General features: G+C 37.2%; 2 protein-coding genes across 2 annotated transcripts; both read right to left on the minus strand.

The window, feature by feature from the left end:
* Positions 1–7291: 7291 nt before the first annotated feature.
* LOC134745796 (uncharacterized) lies at positions 7292–13567 on the minus strand. The gene is made up of 5 exons (XM_063679883.1): positions 13257–13567; positions 11276–12180; positions 10363–10536; positions 9097–9244; positions 7292–7484 (listed from the first exon to the last, which is right to left on the minus strand). The coding sequence occupies exons 1-5, from the start codon at positions 13447–13449 to the stop codon at positions 7312–7314; spliced, it is 1593 nt and encodes a 530-aa protein (XP_063535953.1). The 5' UTR covers positions 13450–13567; the 3' UTR covers positions 7292–7311.
* A 7503-nt stretch (positions 13568–21070) lies between these two features.
* LOC134746232 (glutathione S-transferase theta-1-like) lies at positions 21071–24388 on the minus strand. Its single transcript, XM_063680560.1, has 6 exons — positions 24215–24388; positions 23667–23754; positions 22752–22902; positions 22343–22526; positions 21447–21601; positions 21071–21080 (listed from the first exon to the last, which is right to left on the minus strand). Exons 1-5 carry the CDS (start codon positions 24324–24326, stop codon positions 21450–21452), a joined length of 687 nt encoding a protein of 228 aa, XP_063536630.1. The 5' UTR covers positions 24327–24388; the 3' UTR covers positions 21071–21080; positions 21447–21449.
* Between the last annotated feature and the right edge of the window lie 198 nt (positions 24389–24586).

Below are 24586 nucleotides of genomic sequence, written 5' to 3' on the forward strand. Positions count from 1 at the left end.
TACCGTAAAGTGAGTAGGCGCAAAACTGACATTCAAACCTCGATAACATTTTATTTTGACATAAGCAAACTGAATGGTGTATATCAGGGGTCGGCAACCTTTTAGTTCCGCCGGACGTTTGTATTTTAGTTTTTATTTTGTTTTGGGTAGTTCCATTTCATAACTTTGACGATAAACAGGAAATTTCACCTCACCGTAATTGGGGTGAGATGAGATTTCATACAAAGGTGATTTTGGAAGATTGTTGGATCGTTTTTTTTTATGAGAATTACTATAGCTCCATTTTAAATTGGAATACATTATTTTGTAGCAGTAGCCTTAAAATCCCATCTCACCCCCCTTTCATCCCTTCTCTCCCCATTCATAACCCAACTCTCCCCGCGAACCCTACTCAGGTTTACGGTATTCATATTTTCACTCACAACCACCGCAAGTCGAGCGCAATGTATGAATGAATAGCCTTTGGTTTGCCGCTTGCCGCATCGCGCGCTGGATGGGCCCACTCCGCAGCCTAAAACTCGTTTAATCGTGTAGTTATTTTGCTACTGTTGAATTTTGGTTCAGAAATCGAGCTCCCAATTACCGCGGTCCGGCGCTGCGAAAACCACCGGCATTGGATACCAGATATTTGAGTCGCACCGGAATCAACATTCGAAGGCGGCGTGATGGTTGCCACCGCAGATAAAGTCATTAACAGGGATTAGTCAAATATCCGTAAACGAGGAATTATTTTATTAAATTGTGTTTTAATGTGTATTTGCCAGACTCCTGGTGGAGTTATTCTTAATACAAATAAATATACAGCCAATCAGAGGATAATAAATATAATAATACCCTACGCTGTTTACTTTTTGATAATTTTTGTAGGTAGGGTAGGAAACAGTGGCTCGGAAAAAAATAGCCGGGTACAGTGCCTCACTCAACCTAATTCCAACATGATAGAGGCGATATTGGGGCAATTGAGCCACTGTTCGAGCTGAGCCACTGTTTCCTACCCTACCCTACTCTAGAAATGTGCTAGGTAATATCAAAGCAAATAGAGTGTATAGAAGCTTATTGTCATAGTAAATTTTGTAGTCAGAGTAAATTTACTGCCATCTTTCGACACAGGAATAAAATTTAAAATGAAAATAAATAAAAATATCAAAATATACATATTATATGAATAAATGTTTTTTTTAGCACGCCATATGACTTTGACCCATCTTCTTTCACTGATATGTGTTAACATTATTAAATAACCAACGGTGTCGCCATCTACACGAGTATAGGCCAAAGGTATGGCGCCATCTATTCGAGCACAAATTTTTCTTGATATTCCATATTTAATAATTAAATCAATTGTTGGGTAGATTTCTCATGGGTCCCTTTTTAAAGTCGTTATGTTGTTACATAGTCTGATAAAGGCACTACCCTTGCTTCCTTTGCCTCACGCAGTCTGGTGAAAAGCAATTCCTGCGCTGGCAACCCTACAGTTGCAGGGAGTCCCTTTGATGTGTCCAGCGTTTGATTGCTATTGATACTAAATCTGCCAACCACGTATACCAGCCGTAACCGCCATTACAAAACCCATTATATTCTCTACCGTGTTCCCATGCAACAAAGTCCAAATTCGAACTGACTTTACAATGGTTGTTGCGACAATTTTGAGTGGTCTCAAATCTGCCCATCGGATTACCTAGGTACTTGCCAAAGCATGTAACGTAGACAGGTAATAAAGCTGCAGTTGTTATTAGTGATCGGTAATCTCGTTCTCTTTTCATGACAGGGTAGTTGAGGTGAAGAAATTGGTATAGCCAATTTTAGCTAAAAGGATTTTAGATCGTGTCTCGAAAACTCGCTTAAGATCGCGACTATCGCGGGTGATCGAGAATGGATTCACTATCAGTGTCATCAAGTCATCATAGGTCAATGGATTCGGTCCCAGCAACTAGGTTCTCTAACTAGGTACCTACACTAGTAGCCGGCTAACTAGAGCGGTAGAAAATGAAAACCCTGTCACACTGACGTACGAATTTACAAGTGCGACAGAGAAGCAACACGTCGAACGTGGTTCGCGGTAGGCCCTTGGCGTCGTAGCACGGTACGCTTATCACCATGCCTGTCACGTTCTAACAAGTATGTGAGTGCGAAAGTGACGGACTTAGTGATAGGGGAACCATGCTGCGCGGGCTGCCCACCATGCCTGTCACGTTCTAACATACTTGTTAGAACGTGACAGGCATGGTGATAAGCGTGTGATAAGTGTACCGTGCTACGACCTCTGATGTATACAGCGAGTTGCGAAGTCGGTAAGTGTTGAATAACAGCAGAGAAATTCACCTTAATGACTGCTAATGCTTTAGCCGAAGATTGAAAATAGTCTCCGGAAGCCCTTGAGGAATCTAAGACGAACTTCTTTTATTTCAGGTTTTATATTGATCGAATATTACTGTCAGTGTATCTCGCCCGTTATATTCGTACGAGCAAAATAATCTGCTATTAATATCTTAAATGAAGTAGGGCGGTGGCGCCGGTCATGCACGAAGGGAATATAATTTAATTTTTAGATCGAGGCTCGTCTGTTACAACTTTTACAAAACACTATTTAAAATATTACGACCCGTCAAAAACAACGCGGAGTCGCTGCATATTCCAATGTCAGCCCCAAATGACGAACTTATTGCGCTGCGTTCAGCACACAGACATCAAAGGGAGGTTGTTTGATTTTCCGTGTCGCGTTACATTTTAATAATAAACTTTTATTAAAGGGGCCGAGCTGGTGCGGAAATAGAGTTGCATAAAAATAATTTTAAAGTATATAAAAAAATCTAGATTTTTAGTGTCGGCAACACGCATGTAACACCTCTGGAGTTGCAGGCGTCCATGGGCTACGGTGACTGCTTATCATCAGGTGGGTAGGCTTGTTTGCCACCGACGTGTCTAAAAAATCTGACCTGAACATGAAACGAGCCCTCATTTTTAGTGTTTTTTTAAACAGTTATAGCAATTACCACCGCTAATATTGTAAATAAGTCAAAACCGCTTATTTCTTATTTAGTTTAAATAATATTGTATGCATTTGTTAGTTTTTAAGTTTGTGTCTATGTATGTAGGCCTAAAGCCTTTGTTGCCTAAAAATAAATGACATTTGATTACATTTGATTTGTTGAATTATAGGAAATTAAACAATATACAGGTAAGGAAATAAAACTAAAGCCAATTAAGTACCCCATTCTATCAGTACGTGGGCGAGGGTAAAGGCAGGGACAGGCAGGGGCAGGACACACTTATCCCACGTACGCAATGCGTTATGACAATCTGAACCCTGAAATTTTGTATGCTTAGAAACATACTTGTCATGCGTTGCGTTGCGTATGACAAGTATGTTTTTAAGCATACAAATTTCAGGGTTCAGATTTCTAAGCTAAGTGTGTCCCTAGCTTAAGAGGTCTGGACACCGTGATCGTAGCGACAAAGGTGATAAGGTGAAAGGTGAAAGCCTTAATGGACCTGTCATTACCGATACTGGTTATAGACAGGTTAGTTTATTGTGCACATGTTACACGCAGACATTGTTTACTAAAGTTAAAGTATGGAAACCTAAGACGTTGTGAAAGGCTTTGAAAATCCTTGCACAAAGAGTACCTACAATGTAATAATCTCTTCATATTTTCTTATTACTACCAGTGCGGCGGCGGCTCGCATTGTTAGATACATAAGTCTCCGCGAGCAGGGCTCGGAACCGGTATTGAAATACCGGTTAATATCGTTCCTAAACCGTTATTTTATTTCGTTCATTAATAAACTGGTTAATTGATGGAACGCTTCTTACCGGTTAGTTGAGAGCGGACGCGAGTGATCGGCCCGTCCTTGTATGAGCGACTACCCGCCAGCCTCAGAAACGAAACCTCCAATGAAGTTTGCACACGAACTGAAAGAACTTTTAATAGAAATGTCGCTATATTCAGTTAAAGAATACAGCGAAAAATAATTTATAAACTGAAATAAATGTCATATACTAAGAAAAAGTGACCAGTGACCAGAGTGAGTGTAATTTATATAGTAGTGTTTCTACTTAAAATAAAAACAAATTAAAGAATTTTCTGTTAATAATTTAATTTGTTCTAATACTTCTAACAGTATGAAAAATAATTTATTAATATGTTATAACTTTATATTGATTAATATACCTATTTTATGATTGTGACATTCAATTTAATCTGATATGAATTGGCATTGCCATTCATATTTTTAACCGACTTCCAAATCTCATAAGGAGCAGAATATCAATTCGGTTGTATGTTTTTAGGGTTCCGTACCTCAAAAGAAAAAAACGGAACCCTTATAGGATCACTCGTGCGTCTGTCTATCTGTCTGTCCGTCTGTCACAGACTATTTTCTCCGAAACTACTGGACCAATTAAGTTGAAATTTAGTATACATATGTAAGTTTGTGACCCAAAGACGGACCATCCTGTATGCTTAAAAAATATGGTCGATTCTAAAATTGCCTTAAGGGGGTCGTTAATACCTTATATTGATGATGATTATAATGTGTACTTATTTTTAACATGCAGCTTGTGCACTTTCCTCGCTATTGTGAGGTGAAAAGTTTTGTGTTACACACGGGTGCAAATGTATTTTACTTCTCGCGGGTAAAATACAACTTTGCACCATTGTATAACAAATAACTATTGTCGATTTGTATATTGTTCCTGTTACCAATTACCACGTTACTTGATGCGTGCTCAATTTCGAAACATTTTGTTTACGTCACTCACAGGTTTTCCAAATTTAATCAAGTCCACGCGATCTACATAACATTTCGCTTAAAATTTCATTAACTGGTTTAAACGGACGTCAATTCAAGTTGCAACGAGGGTGATTGACACGAAATATGCATTCGAAGGGATGATGACAGGTGTTTACTTCTAATATGAACACTTTTTACAGCAGGAGCGATTGGTCAATTTAATTTAAAACATAGCGAACCTGAAGTAGAAGGGATGTCTGTGAAGAGTAGAAGGGATAAAAGGCACCCATCACTGTCGAGTGGCGTCAATAATCCGAGGCTGAAATGGTGCCTTTCACCCGAGTTAAACGTTCTACTTTTCATTTCGAATACGAGGAAAGTAAAATACATGTGCATTAAAAAAAACACGGTTAAGTATAAACTTCAGTAGTATTTAGGTATAAATATCGTTATTTTCGATCATTCAGGAGATAAACATCAATCTTGGGTCAAAACATTTTAGAAAAAAGTTACTTCTGTGGACAATACAATAAAAGTTAACGGCTCTGGTACGTCTCGTCTCGTTCGTCTGAACAGTCGAGTTAATAAATATGTACCTATACCTATACATTTCTTCACCTTAATCCATTGTAATAATGCGAAAAAAATATACATATTTGTGAACACGACTGTACATATATATCCCGTTTTTATTATTTGAGTCTCAAGTACTGAAAAAATGTATCCCGCCTGTACGGGTGCAGCGTAAAAAATAGCTTTACATTCCCTTAACTTCGTGATGTCTACAGGAAAGACGCGAACGAGTTAAGCATACCTACTCCAAATGAAATAAAAATCCTTACTTAGTGGTATTGTAAAACATTTGAAGAATATACATTACATCATATGTTTCAAATCCCAAGATTGTATTATAAGACATATCTCTTTGATTGCTCGTGTTATAAAATGGAGGTACCTCTTTAACACTGCTCACCCATTACCATCAAGATGTTGTCTCCTTGACTTCCCCAATCCAAGTGGCCGGGTCTGAACCACCGTCTCTTTAACTCCCGCTTAGTGTTGCCAGGTAAGTCATTAAACATTACCCATCACCCTAATATTAAATTCAGATATTTTAAGAATGTTGCCAAGTGAAATTCATATTTGCTTGCACTTTTTGATATAATTAGTACAAAATCATGACAATTGTACCTTCAACGGTTTAGACTGCACGTTCTCTGAAAATCTATATAACATGTAACGTAACTATTTTATATATTTAGATTACAAACTGCTTGTCTATTTTAAGTGTATTTTTTTTTCGCTGATGTCAAATCATATTTTCTCTATACTCCGAAGTTTACCATGGTATTTACATTGTATTATCTAACATAATAATGTTTGTTAGTCTATAAACTGGTAAGGGTAAAAAATCCTAATAAACGACCATTACAAAACTGATTATTAAAATTCATTATTTCAAAAGATTTTGAAGGAGTCAGTTTAGATATATAAATTTACAATTGAATTGTAGTTTTTATTTAATTTTAAAGCTATTTTAAATTAACTTACAGAAATGTCCCAAATTGTAGTCCTGTCTTTTCGCTTTCAAATCGCGCAGGTTGACTGCCTGCGCGATGTAAAAGATGCAGGAAAAGTTTTGCTCAGTCGCGGAATCTACTGAGGGTAGGGGTAGTAAAGTACCCTCCAGACCACCAAATATGCTTTGCAAATAAATACGAACTTGGATCACATTTACCGCAAATATTTCATAACTTTCACGAATTTCTGTTATCTGAGATTTGAGTAATAGACGGGCCAAGATAGGTAGGATATAGGCAATCAAATTTCAAATAAATAATTTGTATAAAATATATCGTGGACAAGACAAGCGTATGTCAATAGTTTTAGTCCTGCTTCGGAGAATATAATCATACTGCTCTTTGGCACTGATAGAGGTTTCCTTTGTCTTCCTCTCCGTAAAATAAAATATCCTAAATCACTTTTAAATTGGCTAGAAATGTGTAGCTGTTGGTTCATAAAACGGTCAATAACAACTAACACACATATGTGTTAGTAATTTAATATTTTTTTCTTACAAATTGTCATTTATTAATTTTGTTGTTCTCCCGAACATTAACACCTAAGGAAGAATAAACTCTCAGCTACTTATAGAAAAAAAAACGAAAAATTTTAGGACCTAACCTAACAGACACAAAAACAGATTAAGGATGAGAAAAATTACCACAATTCAAGACTAAACAGGATTTATCAAAGAGAAGATGGTGAGCATAAGAAAGAGCAGGATGTGAAGGGTCACGTAGGTATGAAAGTATTATGCGTAAAGTAGAACGTATTATGCGTAGTAGTCATTATACGTATTAAAAATTAAAGATATCTAATATCGATACGGTTTTAACACCCCCTGGCACTGACTAAAATAACCGACTTGGTTTCACATTACATCTCAAAACTTTTTTGTACTAGAAGTGTTGCATTGCGAGACGCATCTTTTTACAAGTAATGTTTTTGATGGGTTAGAACTTTAAAGAGGCGAAAAGGCTTGAATCGTGTATTTATGTCCTTATGGTCCAAGCTTTACTTCCCTTGCAAATGTGCGGGAAACTGGCCCAAGTTGCGCATCACGAAATGAATTTTTCCCTTCTTCCGAATCCGACCCATCTTCTGCAGGATCCGGATCAGTGGAAACATGTACATCATGTTCATTATCTTGTACCCTCCGCAGAAAATGAAACCCATTTCTTCTATTTCTATAAAACGAAAGAGCACTTGTAAGTTTTCAAATTATGTTATTAAATATTTTGATCAGTGGTTTTAAGTAAGGATGATCCTGTCTTGATCTCTAGTCTAGTCATACTAGGTACTAATTATAAATTATAAACTGAAAAAGATGTCATATATGTACTAAAGACCAAAAAAAGTGACCTAGCTATCAAATGGCGGAGCCCAGATCAATTTTTGTGGCTTTTTTTGTGGCTTGGTCACAAAAGGAGAGGAAGAAACAAGTGACACTTTCTTATCATGCATTGTCCCATTCTCAGCAATATATTTTCTAAAATACGTGGCAAATACTTTTTCTTAGATCTAGAATCCTTATTAGAATCCTTTATAAGCTGTTATTATTGAAAATTATTACAAGAACACTAGCTTTTGCTCGCTACGCTACTTCGTCTGCGTGACATTGATTTATTTTATTATGATGATTGATAAAAACTGTCCTACATCCTTCCGGAGCCTCAAACTATCTCGTAAACTATAAACGTAAAAAGGTAACAGACTGACAAACAGATAGACAAAGAGTTACATTTGCATTTATAATATTAATACCTGTTGTTTTAACATATGTTAGAGACGGGGATTATTATTTAATTTAATCGAAAGATCTAATTTCATGGAACAATTATAAATATTATTCGGTTAACAGTTTTTAGACATGATTTTAGTATGTCCATAACCAGATATCCCAAAATTTACGCATTACATTCGCTGTACTAATACCTATATAGAATAGAACCCAACTGAATTTGACAACTTTCCGTGCAGTGTTTAGTGCGCACCGCCGCATCGTCGTAATGCTGATGATCTAAGTTCATCTACCTTATCTACATTCAAAGCTTGCACAATTGTATACCTTGTCCCCATGCAATGAGTGTCACAATTGAATGACTATTCAAGGCACATATGGCTGATTAAGGTATTGTGCCGGAATGCTTTGTAAACTTTGCTAGCACCCTACTCGCTTTAATTTCGATAAATAAATGCTGCCAAACAAACTCTTCTATCAGTTACGATGTCTGTACGTTAAAATTAATCTCCGAAGTTTCGGTTTCGATTTCGGCATAAAAATCATGTTTCGGCTAAAGCTTTGGCTTCTCTGACTTCTTCTATACGCTTTTATGACAAGTCTTTCTATTCTTATAATTTCGGGGGCCCTTGCAATTCGTCTCATCGGGATCTTTTGTGCAATCGCCCCCTTAAGATCTACCTTTTGCCTACTTGAGAGGTTTTTCGGCCATCTTCATGTGTAGGTCAAAGGTAGTGCTTTGAAATCCTTTGTTTCCAGATATAGCCAGCGCCAGCATCAAAGTCCTTCATTTTCTGTATGGCGAGGGCGTGACATTCACAATTTCACACATTAGGTCTGGTGTTCTTTATAGTTACACCATGTCTCTCAGTCTGTCTGTCCGTCTGACCGTCCTCTCGGGGCTTTACTACGTGATCGGTAGTGCTAGAAACCTGCAATTTGGCAAGGATATATGTATAGATCAATCATGCCGACAGTGGTAAAATAAAAACTAGAAAAAAATTGTAAAGTGTAGGTATATACAACTTATAAATATTATAATAAATTATTATGATTACCTGTTAGGTTATTGCTCTTATACCCTGCCCAATACATGTGGCACTTGGCCTTGTCCATGTAGCAGTGGTTTTTGTAAAACAGGAACGGAGTTTGCTTCTTGTTGTCGATCCGACCGCCACACACGGGCCTGTAGAAGTCCGGACATTTCTGCATAGAAATAGGTAGGTGAATCTAATACATCACACACTGATGCCAAGAGAATGTCATTAAGAGATAAAACTCAAAAAATGCTGTCTGGACGTTGCAATGGAAGACATTCATAACTTCAAAATACCGTAAAATGAGCTTATTTTGCTCCCCTATTAGTTATTATTCTAAAACGTTTGACCTCTTTGCAGATGCAAATTATATGCCATTTATATGTATTTACTCAGGTAAACGTACGAATATATATAACTTTGGCTCCTAAGTAAACTATAGGCAGGCGATATTCATAATTTCCTTAATTTGAAGCAAAGTAGGACCATTTTTCGGTAGGTACCCCACACTGATGACCTCAAAAATGTAATGAAGTAGAAAACTTAAGAAATGCTGTCTGTACGTTGCATTGGAAGACCTCCGTAGCTTCAAAATAAGTTGTTTCCGGTCAAACAAAGTATGCATAATGATGCACAATTTCAGCTCAATCGGATACCAACAAGTGGTTGAAAAAAGGTACGTATATTCTTAGTTGTTTACATAATATATGTTCTTACAGTTTATTTTATTTTTTATTTATTTATTAAAGAACATCCACATCATACATATTATAACTTACACTAACAACATTTTAAAAGGTAATAAATACTGATATATGACAATTATGGAGTACATAACATTGACTAAAAGCATCGCAGTGAGATCACACTTAACCTAAAACTATACAATTAAATCTAAAATCTAAAATACAGTTAACTAAGGTCTAACGTCCCATAATTCTGTGTCGTTATAAAACTGTTTCATTTCTCATACTCTGAAAGAAGGTCATTGTTGGTCTAAAAGGTGTGCAGAAAATGATTATTGTTGGTATTGTGTTGTAAATAATGATAATATTAATTAAGATGAATTTTAAATAATTATTTGTATACATTTGTTGTACAATGTTTTATGACATTTGTAATAACTGATTACATTATGAGCCTTTCAGCTTGAAATTATCGTTTTTTTTTTTATTGCATACTTTTCTTCCAGACGAAACCTAAAGCCATCTTCAATCTGGATTCGCATCCACCCGCCGCGCCCGTGTAAACCGATATCGAGCGCATCCGCATCAGGACAAGCATTACCTTGGGACATCTATGGAAACAATATTTGACCAACGGCTGATAATCGTAGTATTCTTCATCAGGCAAGTCGTCAATGGGAGTATAGTTCGCCGGCCTGAACATTCTCGGCGCGAATACGTTGATTGGTCCTGTGTATTGAACTTGCATCCTGCGTGTATTCTCGTTTTCTAGTTCCTGAAATAAATTTGTATATACATATATGAACGGCATTGCATTGATGGGAAATGGCGCAGGCAGATGATGATGAATTGCTGCACTAACGATACCTTATAGCCGAAGTAAACAATATTTTATCTGTTTTTATATTTTTTTAACTTTGTTAAAGATGTCATTATGAGTAAAAGAGCCGGGACGGTAACATAGTTGTATATTTGCGTAATTCAGGCTATAAATTCTAAAAATAAAAAAACCGAAAGGGTCAATATTGAGGCCTATTCTGTGCTTAAGTATATTTTTTTAGTAGCTAGTGTAAGTTAAAACGCATTCCGAATATTAAAGTTTCAAGATTGTTTGAAATCGTAAAAACCTTCAGTAAAAAGTAGAATGACCCTTGTTAGACAACTCGCAACTCGTTTAGGGTTGAAATGGGTATCCAAACTGTATGATATCATCGAGGGCACCGTTTGAAGTTTGTACATCCTTTGGCAAAACCAAATCGGCAGCGAGTCTGTACGTACCCTCCGTGAGTGCACTTAGCACAATATAGCTCTCCGCTTTGTCGCAGTCGCGTCTGTCGCATCGGTAATGTCGTTTGCCACAACCACTGTGTCTGGCGGCTTTTGTATGCCTTTCACTCCTGTCTATTGTGGTCAAGGGCCTGACACTCTTTGATAGAGAAAGATAGTCTTATTGCAATTCCTAGTTATTTTGGCAGACAAAGTTAAACTATTTAAATTTAAGCCAGGAAAAATACCTCTAAATGTATACCCGTTGTATGAGATGCAGCGAAGAATTTATTCACCGTGTGGTTGATATTATCATTTATATTAAATGTTGAAACCACCAAATTTCTTGGTAACGAATTTTCTTCATCAGATATTTCGACCTTATAACGTTTTTCATTGTCTAAAGTTGTTGTTTCTGAGTCTTCTGCCTGTTCAGCTTCTTCTAACAATTGTGTATTGTTTTCTACTTCTTCTATAACATCATCAAATGTTAGAATATCTTCCTCGCTTCCGTCTATTTCTGTAAAGTCATTATCTCGAGCACAAAGAAAATCATCAGTGACACTAAAGTTTACCTGTTTCTCACAGTTATACTGTTGCATGTGACACGTGTCATTAAACAATCTAATTATAAAACGTTCAGCTTCTGTCCTTATAGCACAAATTAGTCTATCATCTGAAATACATTCATGTTGAATACATGTTTGATTTCCTAAATCTAGTTTTTCTGTCTCGATCATTTCTGTATCTTCTGTTTCAACGAGTTCTATCGATAAGTTTTCCTTTGATATTTGATAGCTTTTATCTCCAAAACAAATGTAGTCATCGGTTTCGGTAAAATTTACATTATTCTCACAATTGTACTGAAACATATGACATTTGTCATGAAACCATTTGATGATGAACCGTGCTCCTTCCGCTCTTATCGCACAAATAGGTTCGGCTTTAGCAGTACAATCACACTGAATACAAGTCGAATGTTCAGAAATATCAGTTGTGCCCGTTATATTTAATGCTGTATTTGTGCTTAAAGAAGAACCTTCGATTTGTGATTCCTGTTCCTCAGCAGTAATATTTTGTATTAAGTTGCTATTTCGTCTAGCGTCCAGCGATAAAGCTTGGTTACAGTACTCCATGCTGATAGATCTAAAACCTGTCAAAGAAAAATAATCTAAAATTGTCATAAATCACGTCTATTTAATGTTTACTGCGTACAACATGCAAAACAAATCAAGTAGATATAAAATAAAACGATGGAAACTTCGTCCTACAAATAAATACATTTCCAATAAGATAAGATCACATCGATTCCATTAAAAGCCTTTATTTGCTAGAAAAAAAATATTTTTAAGGAAAAAACAATACCATCATTATCGTCTTAATTGGTACTCGAGAGAACCATTAAGCCAAAATAAAAGGTCACGAGTAGCTAATTAGAAACAAAAAAAATCTTACAAGGCGTTATTTTCATTTCTCAATCATTTACTTACCTTTATATTTAGCTACCGTAACAGTTGTAACTTAAGCAAAGTGGTGGCAATGTTGTGATGAGGGGACATAAAGCCCCAAAGAGCATTTTCATTTAGTCCAATCCGATATCGGATGAAGGATATGACAATAAAGAAGTAAAATTTAAGAAGATAATTTTATATATTTATGTATCCATTTAATTGATTATTGACCAAAATAAAGCGTCAATAGCAAAATAAAATAACTACGCCATAGGGCACTCTTAAGCGGCTTTTTTTATCCACGGGTACAGGTCATCCGACATCCGATACCGGATCGGATAGTGTAAAAATGCTGCTGCCATGGTGCCACGTTCGTATTATAAAACTCAAAGACTCGAATGTGTCACAGCTGGTTGAGCTGATCTATGTGGAAGTAACGATCCCGTAAATACTGATGCGTCGTCGGAAAGTTTCCTCAATTGCGAAATGTCCACATTAAACATTTCAGAAACTTCTTATATTTTTGTATGAGGATCGAAATTTTCCAGAATTAAAGTTTCCTTAATTTAAAGTTCCTTGAGATTTTCGAGAACTAACTTTCCCCAACTTGTACACCTGTATTTGTATCCGTAATATATAGTTGAGTTGAGGTCACTTATTAGGTTTCTTTCTATAGACACAACTAGGTAGACACAACTTTGTAGACACAACTAGGTAGTTACGTATAGGTACGTGGCAGTTCTTAGGTTTTTGTCTATATATGTATTTCTGTAGGTACCTTTCATTCCCGTTTCACACTCAAATTTCTGCATCGCACATTTGTCCTCGAACAGTCTAAAAGAAACTTCGTTAGACCCGCCAGTACGGACACCACACACGCTTACATTATTATGGTCACAAGTAGTGTTCGCGCAATCTTGCTCGTTAGCATAATTTATTTTAGGCAAAAGTAAAAGCAGCCAAAACCACATTACCACATTATAAACGATAGCAATTTAATAACAACAGTACAAATATCAAATAATAAAACACGCGAATATTGCAACACGATAAGTTTCCAGTAGGCAGGTACCGTAAAATAAAATCAATTTCCATAAAAAAATTGCTATTGTTAGTTAGAGTAACTCGAAACTGGTGGCTACGGCGTAACGATATGAAATGTGGATATAACTGTACGAAATAGTGAATGTATGCTCTTTAAGCCTAGTAATAGATGTGCAGATGGCTTTCCTCCAGTATTGCTCAACGGCGTGCCTTTAAAACAGGTATCTCAATTTAAATACCTAGGGCATGTAGTGTGTGATAACATAAGGGATAGAGCGGTACTGTCATAGTAAATTTTGTAACCACAGTAAATTCACTGCCATCTATCGACACACTTTAAAACTAAAAATGAAGATTTATAAAAGTACGATAAAATGTATTTAAAGATGGATAAAAAAAATTTTTATTTGCATTAATTATTTTTATTATTTTGACCCATGTTTTTTCACTGATATGCGTTAAAATTGTTAAATAACAAACGAAACCGTCAACGCCCTCTATACGAGAGTAAGCCAAAGGTACTAGCGCCATCTGATCGAGAGTCAAATTTTCGTGATTTTCGAGGTACATTTTATCCTTAGACTATCCATCTATTACGGAGTTATATCTATCTTTGGTTTTCATATCATCAAAACGTGGTTAAAATGGAATATACTTCTACGCGAAAACTTCACGATGCTTGAAGATAACCAAAATATATTTTCCATTAAGATAAAGACGCAAGCTATAAAAAAACTTTAAACTTAACACGCTAACCCTACATTTAATGTGAAACACCGCGCAAAGGACACTACCCTCGAATTGATTAATCACTTCCTCAAGTTTCGCACAACGCCATGGGAAACTCGAGGCCTGTTGAATTGGGTCAGTAAAGCCACGTGGAGGGGCCCGGTAGGGCACGCAACCGCGCCGTGGGGCAGGTCGCGACGCGTCTACTTATACACATGTCTAGGAAAAGGCTACGCATCGCCGGTCGCTTTCCGGAAATGTGGCGAAACAGCGCATCCTTTGGGGATTTGATTTTCAGGCAAAAGTGGAGTTGAAAGTTAATAAGAATTTCATTGGGCATGACAATGACAAGATTAATAAAGATCACTTCGAAGACTTCGAGACAATGTTCCAATGTTTAAATATTGTTGATCTGCGCGTTTTTTTTTATTTTTTTTGAAAGCAAAGTAAGTGATTATTGTGGTAAGTAGTAACACGCCTGTGGTGTTCTTACATGACGGAAGGGGCAGTTGGAAAAGTAACACTTCGGTGTAACTGTAAAGAATATAAATTCAATAGAAAGGTGGGTCGAAAGTACCCTTTAGGCTGTAATGGAAGACGTTATGGCGAAGAATGTCAGGATCCATGAAAATCTTACATCTTTCACTGTTTATTTTTGTAGGTAAATGTTGTAAGCATGAAATATAACCGCAAAATTTACGCCCGGAACTCGACTCGAACTGAGTGAATTCTATTTCCGCATTTAGTTATTTTTCCTTGCGTCGGCGACTACTCTGGCAAGGTTCTCTACCTTAAATCAATTTCTATTGGTTCTTGGTACGGTTGAAGCGGAAACGGAGATGAATGTTGGGAAATATTATGTTTGTCGTTGACATGCTGTTCAGATTCAGAAATATTCAGAATACAACTTAGAGAGTATTGAAGATATGAGTAAGTATGAGATATATCGTCAAAATCATATTAAATGGCAAAGTGATCCTTGTGGATCCTATTAGTATTAGTTGTTGTATAATAGCAAAGATAGACATAACTCCGTAATAGATGGATACAGTCTAAGGAAAAAACGTGCCTCGAAAATTAAGAAAATTTGATTCTCGTTCAGAGGGCGCTTCTGTCGTATAGATGGCGTTGACGGTTTCGTTTGTTATTTAACAATTTTAACGCATATCAGTGAAAGAACATGGGTCAAAATCATAAAAATAATTAATGCAAATAAAAAAAAACATTTATCCATATTTAAATACATTTTATCGTATTTTTATAAATCTTCATTTTTAGTTTTAAAGTGTGTCGACAGATGGCAGTGAATTTACTGGGGTTACAAAATTTACTATGACAGTACCGCTCTAGTATAAGTTACTCCACGTAGAGTAACTTATACTAGAGCGGTACTGTAATGGTACTGTACTCCAGTCCAGCACACCTGCTGCGTTGGTCATTAAGTATATAGGTATCTCCTTGGATATCACGGGCCTATGCATCCCGGTCTTTTGATAGGCTTGCGTGGGGATATAAATCCAACACGTAGAGGCCCCTTGGAGAGCTTTAATGTCATGTAGAACGCCTGCTGGAACCCGTTCACAGGCGCAACAATAGACACCCATGAACCGGTCGCAGCAGGCATTGGGACTATTGTAGAAAAAGTGAACAGTATACCGGTCTATGGATTGAAGTTTGGGTGGACAATGAGACTGGGCTATTGTAAAGAAGTCCGGACACCTGCCATAACAATGTTAAAACACGTTATCGAGGCAGGTGGTGACTTGCCGCTGACTAGATGGGCCCCTGAAACTGCCGTCGTGAAGACGACCAGGAGCAACACCGGTGTTAACGGCTCAGGGGTGTCGAGAGGTGTGCGCCGCTTTCTACCCAGTGACTGTTAACAGCCACTGTGCCAACTCGCGTCTTATGCATCTTTCACTTCCACCCCTGGAGCATAATAGCTCTTACGACTCCCCTCTGGACGGCCAATGAAGGCAAGCCAGAGCTGAGAGTCCTGCGGGTCCCCTTGGGGTCCACTCCGACCGACGAAGACACGCCGGAGACGGAGACCCTGACCGACTCTCTGGAGCACTCGGGTCCGTGGGGTCGTCACTCCCCAACAGCTCGCCACAAGCTGCCCTGCGGGCATAGGTATAGGTATTATTATTATATGCTCTTTGATATTAGAGGTATACTTATATGAGGCGATACTGTGCGCACGAGCTGAACAAAATTTACAAATCCACAAACACCACAACCTACGAGAAAATCTTTAAAATGTTTTGTTTTCAATGTTTTATCTAAGCGAAGTTTTACAATTTCCTAGCAATATCCGTTTTCGAACCCCTTTCAAGTCCGGTCGACAGTCTAGTAATAATAAGATAATAACATCCTACGGTACTCATTCGTGCTTGCCAGCGCCATCTACTGCTGAGTGGCAAAAAGCTAAAATATCGCGTAGGACTCTGAACGCCATCTATTGTCCAGTAGAAGAAGCCTATTAAGAAGAAGCTGCATAGGGTGATATTGAGTTATAAGCTAAATTTACTAGATGGCGTTGGTTCTAATTCTGAGTTTTTGAAGCGACAAAATGAAGTCCGAGGCACAGTCACAGTCCCAATCACAAGTGAATATTTTTTTTTTTTATGTGTAACAAAATAGGCCATTATTAGACATTTTTGATGTCTGTGATTTTCCACTTGAAAAAAGTTACCTACCAATACCAATATTTACAAATTGGATTAATTAATAGTCTTACCGCTAAATTTTAATGTTTGCTCGTGTTACAGGCCATGCATGCCCACTTCGTATAAAAGCTAATAATATGTGTATTTGTTTTTATATTAAATATATGCATAGTTGCAATAAGCATGTAAAAACATCAACATATATTTACCCATTAATCATTATTTATTATAACTATCTTGACTCGGGGTATATTTTCGTCCCTTTTGCGGTGGAAACAGCGGGCTGCTGGGGTGCTGACGCGAAACAATTTGTGCGTGACATAGGCCGTCGACTTAGACAAAAGGGAGAGGACCCCCGCTCCGAATCGTTCCTGGTGCAGAGGCTGTCCATAGCCATCCAGCGGGGTAATGCCGTGAGCAATATGGGCACTTTTGCACCGGGAGCGATAACGAACGGGGTTGACTAATAGTTACCTGATGTAATTATTTGTATTCATAAGATTTAATTGTTAATTTATTACAACTATTAATTACAACGTATTGATTATTATAAATATAATGACATTTCTAATAATATTGCATTCGCTAGGTAACCAAAATCATTGTACGTCGCAAGACATATTACAGAGAACATATTGTTTATAACACCTGTATTCATTACCTGTAACGCACAATTGATGAATAAATGATTCTAAATGCAAATTAATAAACATATTAGGTAACAAAACTAAAGAACATATTTCAGTATAAAAAAAAAAAAATTTTATTTGTATAAGTACACAACACGGTTCATTACAATTAAAATACAAATATGGAAATATTCCACATTATTCGTAATAAAACAAAATATCTATTATAAAATATAGTCCCTTTATAATTAATAATTATTAAATACATTAAAAATCTCTTAAAAAATCCAACCCATAGTTATACCCATAGCTTAGTTTGGGGCTAGGTCATCCTGTGTAAGATTGTCCCCGAATATTTATTTATTTTTATCTAATGCAAATTAATAATTTAAAAATGATATTTTAGATGTACAGGGTGACTAAAAAATAAGTGCATTCCCGTTTGGAATAAAAATTGGCTGGTCCATTTTCTATTGGAGGCAAAAAAAAATTTGCGATTTCGTGGTTGGTACCATAGTAAAAGTTGCTCAGTATCCCAAAACCTTTCTGGCAACGGGAATGCACTTATTTTTTAGCCACCCTGTATAAGTACAAATGGACGGACTGTTTCATTTGGCTGTTTCATACATTTTGGCTGGTCCATTTTCTATGAGAGGGTTTTTTTTTTGCGATTTCGTGGTTGGTCCTATAGTAAACGTTGCTCAGTAGAATCCCAAAACCTCCCTGGCAATGGGAATGCACTTCTTTTTTAGCCACCCTGTATAGGTACAAACCTAGGAGGATATAACCAAACGGAGACGCCACGTCTGTAATTTTCTGTACAAAAAAGTCTACCAATTTTTGCGGGGGAGGGGAACGTCAATTGTATACGTAACATAAAAATAGCCATGTCAGATAAACGTCAGTCCATACATTGCGATCATTATTATGATCATTGGCCAACTATTTTCAACAGAGGGGAACGCCTGTTAATGGCTACTCCGTTTGGTTATATCCTCCTAGGTACAAACAGACTGACATTGATTGATTTCAAATCAAAGGTAACAAACCCTGATATTGTCATTGATTTATGTATGGCAAAATCAGAAATCCAGCACCGCAATGGTGACGGAATATCGAATTCGTAACTATTGGTACCGTGCACGACAGCGCCACATAGCGGTTGCAACTATAGGCCCGTATTTTGTCACAACTATTAAGAGCTCATCAACGTGCTCACTAGCGCCACTGGCAAATAATAGTGATTATTTAAAAACGATAGATATTTAAAAAAAGGGGGCCGCTGTGTACTGTATTTTGTATTTAAGTACCTTTTGAATACATTATAATAGTTTTTACTAGTGATGTACCGACTATTGATTTGGCCGACTAGCCGACTAATCGGCGCTCGGATGGCCGATTAGTCGGCTAGTCAGCCAAATCCATAAATCATTTTCTCTCTTCAAAGTTTGCATTCGGATAGTCACTGCAGTAGCTTTGTCTAAGTTCGGATGCTTTGAAAAACATTTGTTTTGCTCCTTGCGTCACTTTTCGCGCGCAAGTTTTGTACATTTGATTTAATAAATGAAATGCACAATATATGTAGCATGATATTACGGCAACAAATATCCAAATAAAAAATATTTCGTTCAAATACAGACTTCATGCATGAATCCTTTTGAGCATTTTGAGCACAAAGTATCCCGCGTTTTGTGAGGTTAATCATTTTGTAGTAACTTAATTACAGATGCTTGAAAAAAATTGAAAAAAAAAACAAGGTGATGTACATAATAAAACGTTTGCAATTGTAACCAACTACATAATATTGTACGGACTGCGACGACATACATACTTTTTAGATACTTCGACAATACTTGGGTTTACCCTAGCTATGTATACATAAACATTGTTTTTTAGTGTGACATTGTTCATTTATTTATTTATTTATTTTAATTTTTACTTCATAAATTTTTGGTTTTGCTGTTTTATTTAATGAAAGCATTTTGTTTTATCCTTTTGTGTAAAGTACTATGTCTTTTTCTTTGAAACAAATTAATCTGTCTATCTACTCCCTACAGACAAATTTAATATAACAATATGAACAAAAATATTCGTATGCAGATGCACCCTCAATAGGTATAATTATATAAAGTATAATTTTATTAATTTGAATAAACTGGGTATTAAACATTTGATCAATATTTGCTGTTTATTTCGTTTATGTGCTATTTTTCTGTACTGTAATAAGTGGCCGACTAATCGGCCATTTTTGCCGACTAGTCGCCGACTACAAATGTGGCCGGATAGTCGGCTTTACCGACTAGTCGGTACATCCCTAGTTTTTACGTTGCTGGATTCGTCAATCTATGCGTCCAAAGTTAAAACGGCCGTTTTTGTTTTGAGTTCATAGATCGACGAATCCAGCAACATTGGCACGTTGATGGGCTCTTAAGCGAGAAGTAAATCGTAATAATTTCAGTGAAAACTACTGAACGGATTTTTATGCGGTTTTCACCTATAAAGAGAGTGATTCTTGAGGAAGTTTAAGGCGTAGGGTTGGGTGTTCATCACTTAGCCACTAGTACACAAATAGCCAAGCGAATATCCGGCGAACGCGACGTTGCCGCTTGGTGCAACCAAGGGCATTAGATACCTAAGCACTTGCCTGTCCCACTCCCCAGTTAACAGCTCGCTCGCTCCATCCAAGGACGAGTGAGAAAAGAATTTCAATATTTCGTAAAAACTTTTTGGGAAATGAAGGTAAGATTTTTCCGCTTCATGCCTTTTTGGTAAGTTTTAGAAGAATCTTAATATTTTAATTGCTTATGTCTGTATCTTAAACTGATAGTTATAGCATTTCCTGGTTCCATGGTTCCTTACACCATAAAATTTAAATGAATATCTCAGGAGTCATCGTAGATTAAAGTTCCATTTCGAGCCATATAACTTGTATGAAAACTATGAAATGTTAAAGACGCCAAGTTCCCTTAGTGCCAATTTTTACCACCTTATGCGCTGCGGTCGCTTTACTTACCCCCACCTTGACTTTCGCACGGTGCCAATAGAGATTCCAGTGATGAATTTCTGATAATTCCAGCTTAAATCCGGTGCGTATTAGTCCATTTTTGGAACTACTCCACATTCTGAAGTATTTGGAATAAATAACACATGGAATGTAATCTTGTGTATACAGAAACGCATTTTTTTTCATAAAGATTTTTAAGCTGTATCAAAGACGCGCGTTGATACTAAAGTAGACGATCGTATTCTGTTCAAAAAAAGTCAAACGAAGGAGCATAGCTATAGCAAAGATATATGTAACTCGCTATAGTTAACCTTTCATCTGTGGGAGACCCGAATCGGGCATCAGTTTTTGCGGCAATTTTAAATTCAAAATTTGAACTTCAAGGTCACTATTTAAATAGCACATCTTCGACAAGACACAGATACGGTTAATATACAACAAATTGTGTAAAAACATTTTCCACAATGTCAATATCCAGAGAGGAAAATGAGGACTACGTTTGTATGGAGAAGCAATTGTCCACTATCCTCTTAAAGTTTAGGAGTCATTTTACTCTTATTCCGCACAATCTTGTTAAGGATTACATGGCTCTGATGGCTCTCGTCATAGTGCGGGTTTAATGCGAGTCGATTACACTTTGGGTACGCAACTATAGTGTAATCTCAGTATACAAAAAATATTTTTATACGGATTTCAAGCTGTATACAATACGCCTTAAAGCTTAGGAGCCATTTAACTCTTATTCCGCACAATCTTGTTAAGGAATACGAAGGAGGCTCTGATGGCTCTCGTCATAGTGCGGGTTTAATGCGGGTCGATTACACTTTAGGTACGCAACTATAGAATGTAATCTTACATATTTTTTATAAGGATTTCAAGCTGTATACAAATACGCCTTAAAGCTTAGGAGCCATTTTACTCTTATTCCGCACAATCTTGTTGAGGATGACATGTCCCTCGTCGTAGTGCGGGTTGAAATGTTCGCGAACTCGCCGCATCCATTCGGCGATGTTCGGGTACTTGGCATTAGGGTCGTAGCCAGCCATTCCTGTGAAAACGATACTAGTTTTGAGATTTGTTTTGTCGACGACTTTTGTACCTTACTTCTTTGACGGCGAAAAATGTAAACATATCTTTGACGTCGACTATGCTATTAGTTAAGTTTAAGTGGGTCTTTGTCATTTTTTCATAATCAGAAATACTCTCGGAACATCATAGATGGTGCTAGTCGGGGTATAGGCAGACCGAAAAGTCCTGTGACGCCCGGGGGGGGCGATTTTAGAAATTCGATCGCTCGATTTCTTCACACGAAAATCGGTGGAAAACAGCGAAATGCTAATTTTTGAAATACGAGCGAAAGAAATTGGGAATCTAGTGGTATTGACCACTCGTCTCTGCTCTCTGAATTTGATTGTGCTTCATACATGTGGAACCACATTGCGAGCACTAACCTTAGGCAGTACTTTCACTCTTGAGTAGGGAGCCATTAGCTAGAACTGGAAATGCACCCGCCAACTTGACGTCAGGATGGCGGGCGTCATTTATTTCTTAAATATCTCTGGAGTTTAAAGAGCATGTTGCTCCAATTTTGGCGCACATTTGGCACATTGCTAGCACTAACTCCTGACCTATACCGCAGCTCCATTTATTGATGTACACCCGCCATCCTGATACTCACGAGACTCGGGGTAGGTCACAGGCTTTTGTCAATCATCATCATCATCCCATGCAGACGAAGTTGAAGAGCTAGTTTTTAATAAACAAAAAAATGTATAAACTTTTCACTTACTGGGCTGCTCTACTTCACACGCAGCAAGCAAGTCTGCCACACTAATGCGGTCTCCAGCCACGAACGGTTTGCCTTGCCCGAGCCACAGGTCATTGAACATGCTCAGGGCGTTCTCCATGCGGCGCTCATAGCCCTGCAGTGTCTTTGGGTCTGGGGCTTTGCCGGTTATTATTGGGTCCAGCGCCTGCAGCATTATCAAAGATTGTATATATCTATTATTCCTAATGTTATTCAGAACAACAAATGACAATTTTATTTGTCAACAGATTGAGAAAATCAGTGAGCTTCCAACTGCAAGCAGTTTTAGAAAATACTGTCTCATTCGCGAGCATCCATCCAGCTACAAACAGCAACAGTCCAGAATTGTAGAAGAGGTTACATCTTTTATAAAGTATGGCAACACACTGACCTTTACTCTAAAGAACATGGCACAGTGCAGTCTCAACCCTGCGTGTTGCCATTCTAGAAACTCCTCAACTCTGGCAGCTTGCTTGGAATCCTTTGGGTACAGGCTATCGGGGATAATGCCTTCGCGCGATAAATATTTGAGGATGGCAACACTGGAAAGAAAGAAAAATACCTGACAATTCATAAATAAATCAATATCAGGGGATATCTTATACACAGATCAACTTAGCCCCAAACTAAGTAAAGCTTGTACTATGGCTGCTAGGTGACGTTATACATACTTATAGTATAGATAAATACATACTTATACACGGTGGCAAAAAAATAAGTGCATTCCCGTTGCCAGGGAGGTTTTGGCATTATACTGCGCAACTTTTACTATGGGACCAACCCCAAAATTGCGAAAAATAATTTGGCTGTTTCATACATTTTAGCTGGCCCATTTTCTATGGGAGGGTAATTTTAGTAAAAGTCGCCCAGTATATATAATCCCAAAACCTCCCTGGCAAGGGCAATGCAATTATTTTTAAGCCATCCTGTATACATAGAAAACTCCCATGACTCAGAAACAAATATTTGTGTTCATCACACAAATAAATGCCCTTACTGTGATTCGAACCCAGGACCATCGGCTTCACAGGCAGGGTCACTACCCACTAGGCCAGACCGGTCGTGCGATTCATGCAAAACTTGGATAACATATTATAGTTTGTCAAAGGACTTGCTGTCTTACTTATTATCTTTGTCTTACACTAGACTAGTACAAAAAAAACTATACTCATCCTTTTCTTTTGGGTGCTACCGCTAGTGTCACTGGTACTAGCACCCAAAAGGATGGGTATAGTTTTTTTTGATCCTATTTACTGACAATTTGGTTTGACCATATATTAAATGTAATTTTAAAGTAATACTTTACCTTTCAGTTAGCACAAACCCATTATGGTCTATAACAGGCACCCGTTGAAATCGGTTAACTTTTGTATATTCTTCAGAATAATGTTCGGCTGTCAATCAAGTTATAATAAAATTAACCATATATATATATATATATATATATAATCAATACCAGTAGGCAACAATTAGGAGGCCCTACCGCCAAAAACTATATTTATTTATCTGCCTATCGCTCGAATAAGAAACGAAGAATCACTCTGCAATGAAAATTATAATTTCAAGTTCCCCGTGATTCTTCCTGGATCTGACCCGATAGTTCGGGTATACTTAAGCACACTGGTCCTGTCACGGTCGTCAGATGTCATGGTCACGCTATTCACAGAAACACTTGTTAAACGAAATACATATATTTACAGGAAAATTTACAATAACTATTAGGTCTGAAAAATCTACATCATAGCAAGAGTGTTTCTGTGAATAGCGTGACCATCACAGAGCGGTAGAGAAGCAGATAATTAAATTTCGTTTTTCGCGGTAGGCCATCTGAGTTCAATGTTGTTCAATAATTACCTTTTCGTAAATCTACAGGCACTGGAGTAAAATCACATTTAATGTTTTTTAATAGAATATATAATGCTCGAGATGGCTGTGACATAAGATCAAAATACAACTTTAGAGTCATTTTCTTATTTATTTTGCAAGTTTGCACTCACGCTTAACTTTAATTATTAATTTACAAATATAAGTTACGGATAACTTTTGAACTTTGGCCTTGTTTAGTTGTCTTCACCTTTGAAAATCTAATCTAAATCAAAATCTACTATGTAGTAGTTTGACATTGACAAGAAGCATAAACAATATATATTTTTTTACGAGCATTGGCAACTTGGTTATCAGCTCAAACATAAAACATAAAAGTATACTCTGTCACGCCATTTCCGT

This window comes from Cydia strobilella, chromosome 12 (genome assembly GCF_947568885.1).
Source record: "Cydia strobilella chromosome 12, ilCydStro3.1, whole genome shotgun sequence".
Taxonomy (NCBI): domain Eukaryota; kingdom Metazoa; phylum Arthropoda; class Insecta; order Lepidoptera; family Tortricidae; genus Cydia; species Cydia strobilella.

Coding starts and splice junctions, on each gene's coding strand:
- LOC134746232 (XM_063680560.1), bottom strand. CDS start 24,326: ATGACTCTAAAGTTGTATTTTGATCTTATGTCACAGCCATCTCGAGCA. Junction 22,903..23,666: donor GGGTTTGTGCTAACTGAAAG/GTAAAGTATTAC, acceptor CTTTCTTTCCAG/TGTTGCCATCCTCAAATATT. Junction 22,527..22,751: donor CCATGTTCTTTAGAGTAAAG/GTCAGTGTGTTG, acceptor ATAATGCTGCAG/GCGCTGGACCCAATAATAAC.
- LOC134745796 (XM_063679883.1), bottom strand. CDS start 13,449: ATGTGGTTTTGGCTGCTTTTACTTTTGCCTAAAATAAATTATGCTAAC. Junction 12,181..13,256: donor GTGTGAAACGGGAATGAAAG/GTACCTACAGAA, acceptor TTTCTTTGACAG/GTTTTAGATCTATCAGCATG. Junction 9,245..10,362: donor GTTTCCATAGATGTCCCAAG/GTAATGCTTGTC, acceptor ATTTCTATGCAG/AAATGTCCGGACTTCTACAG.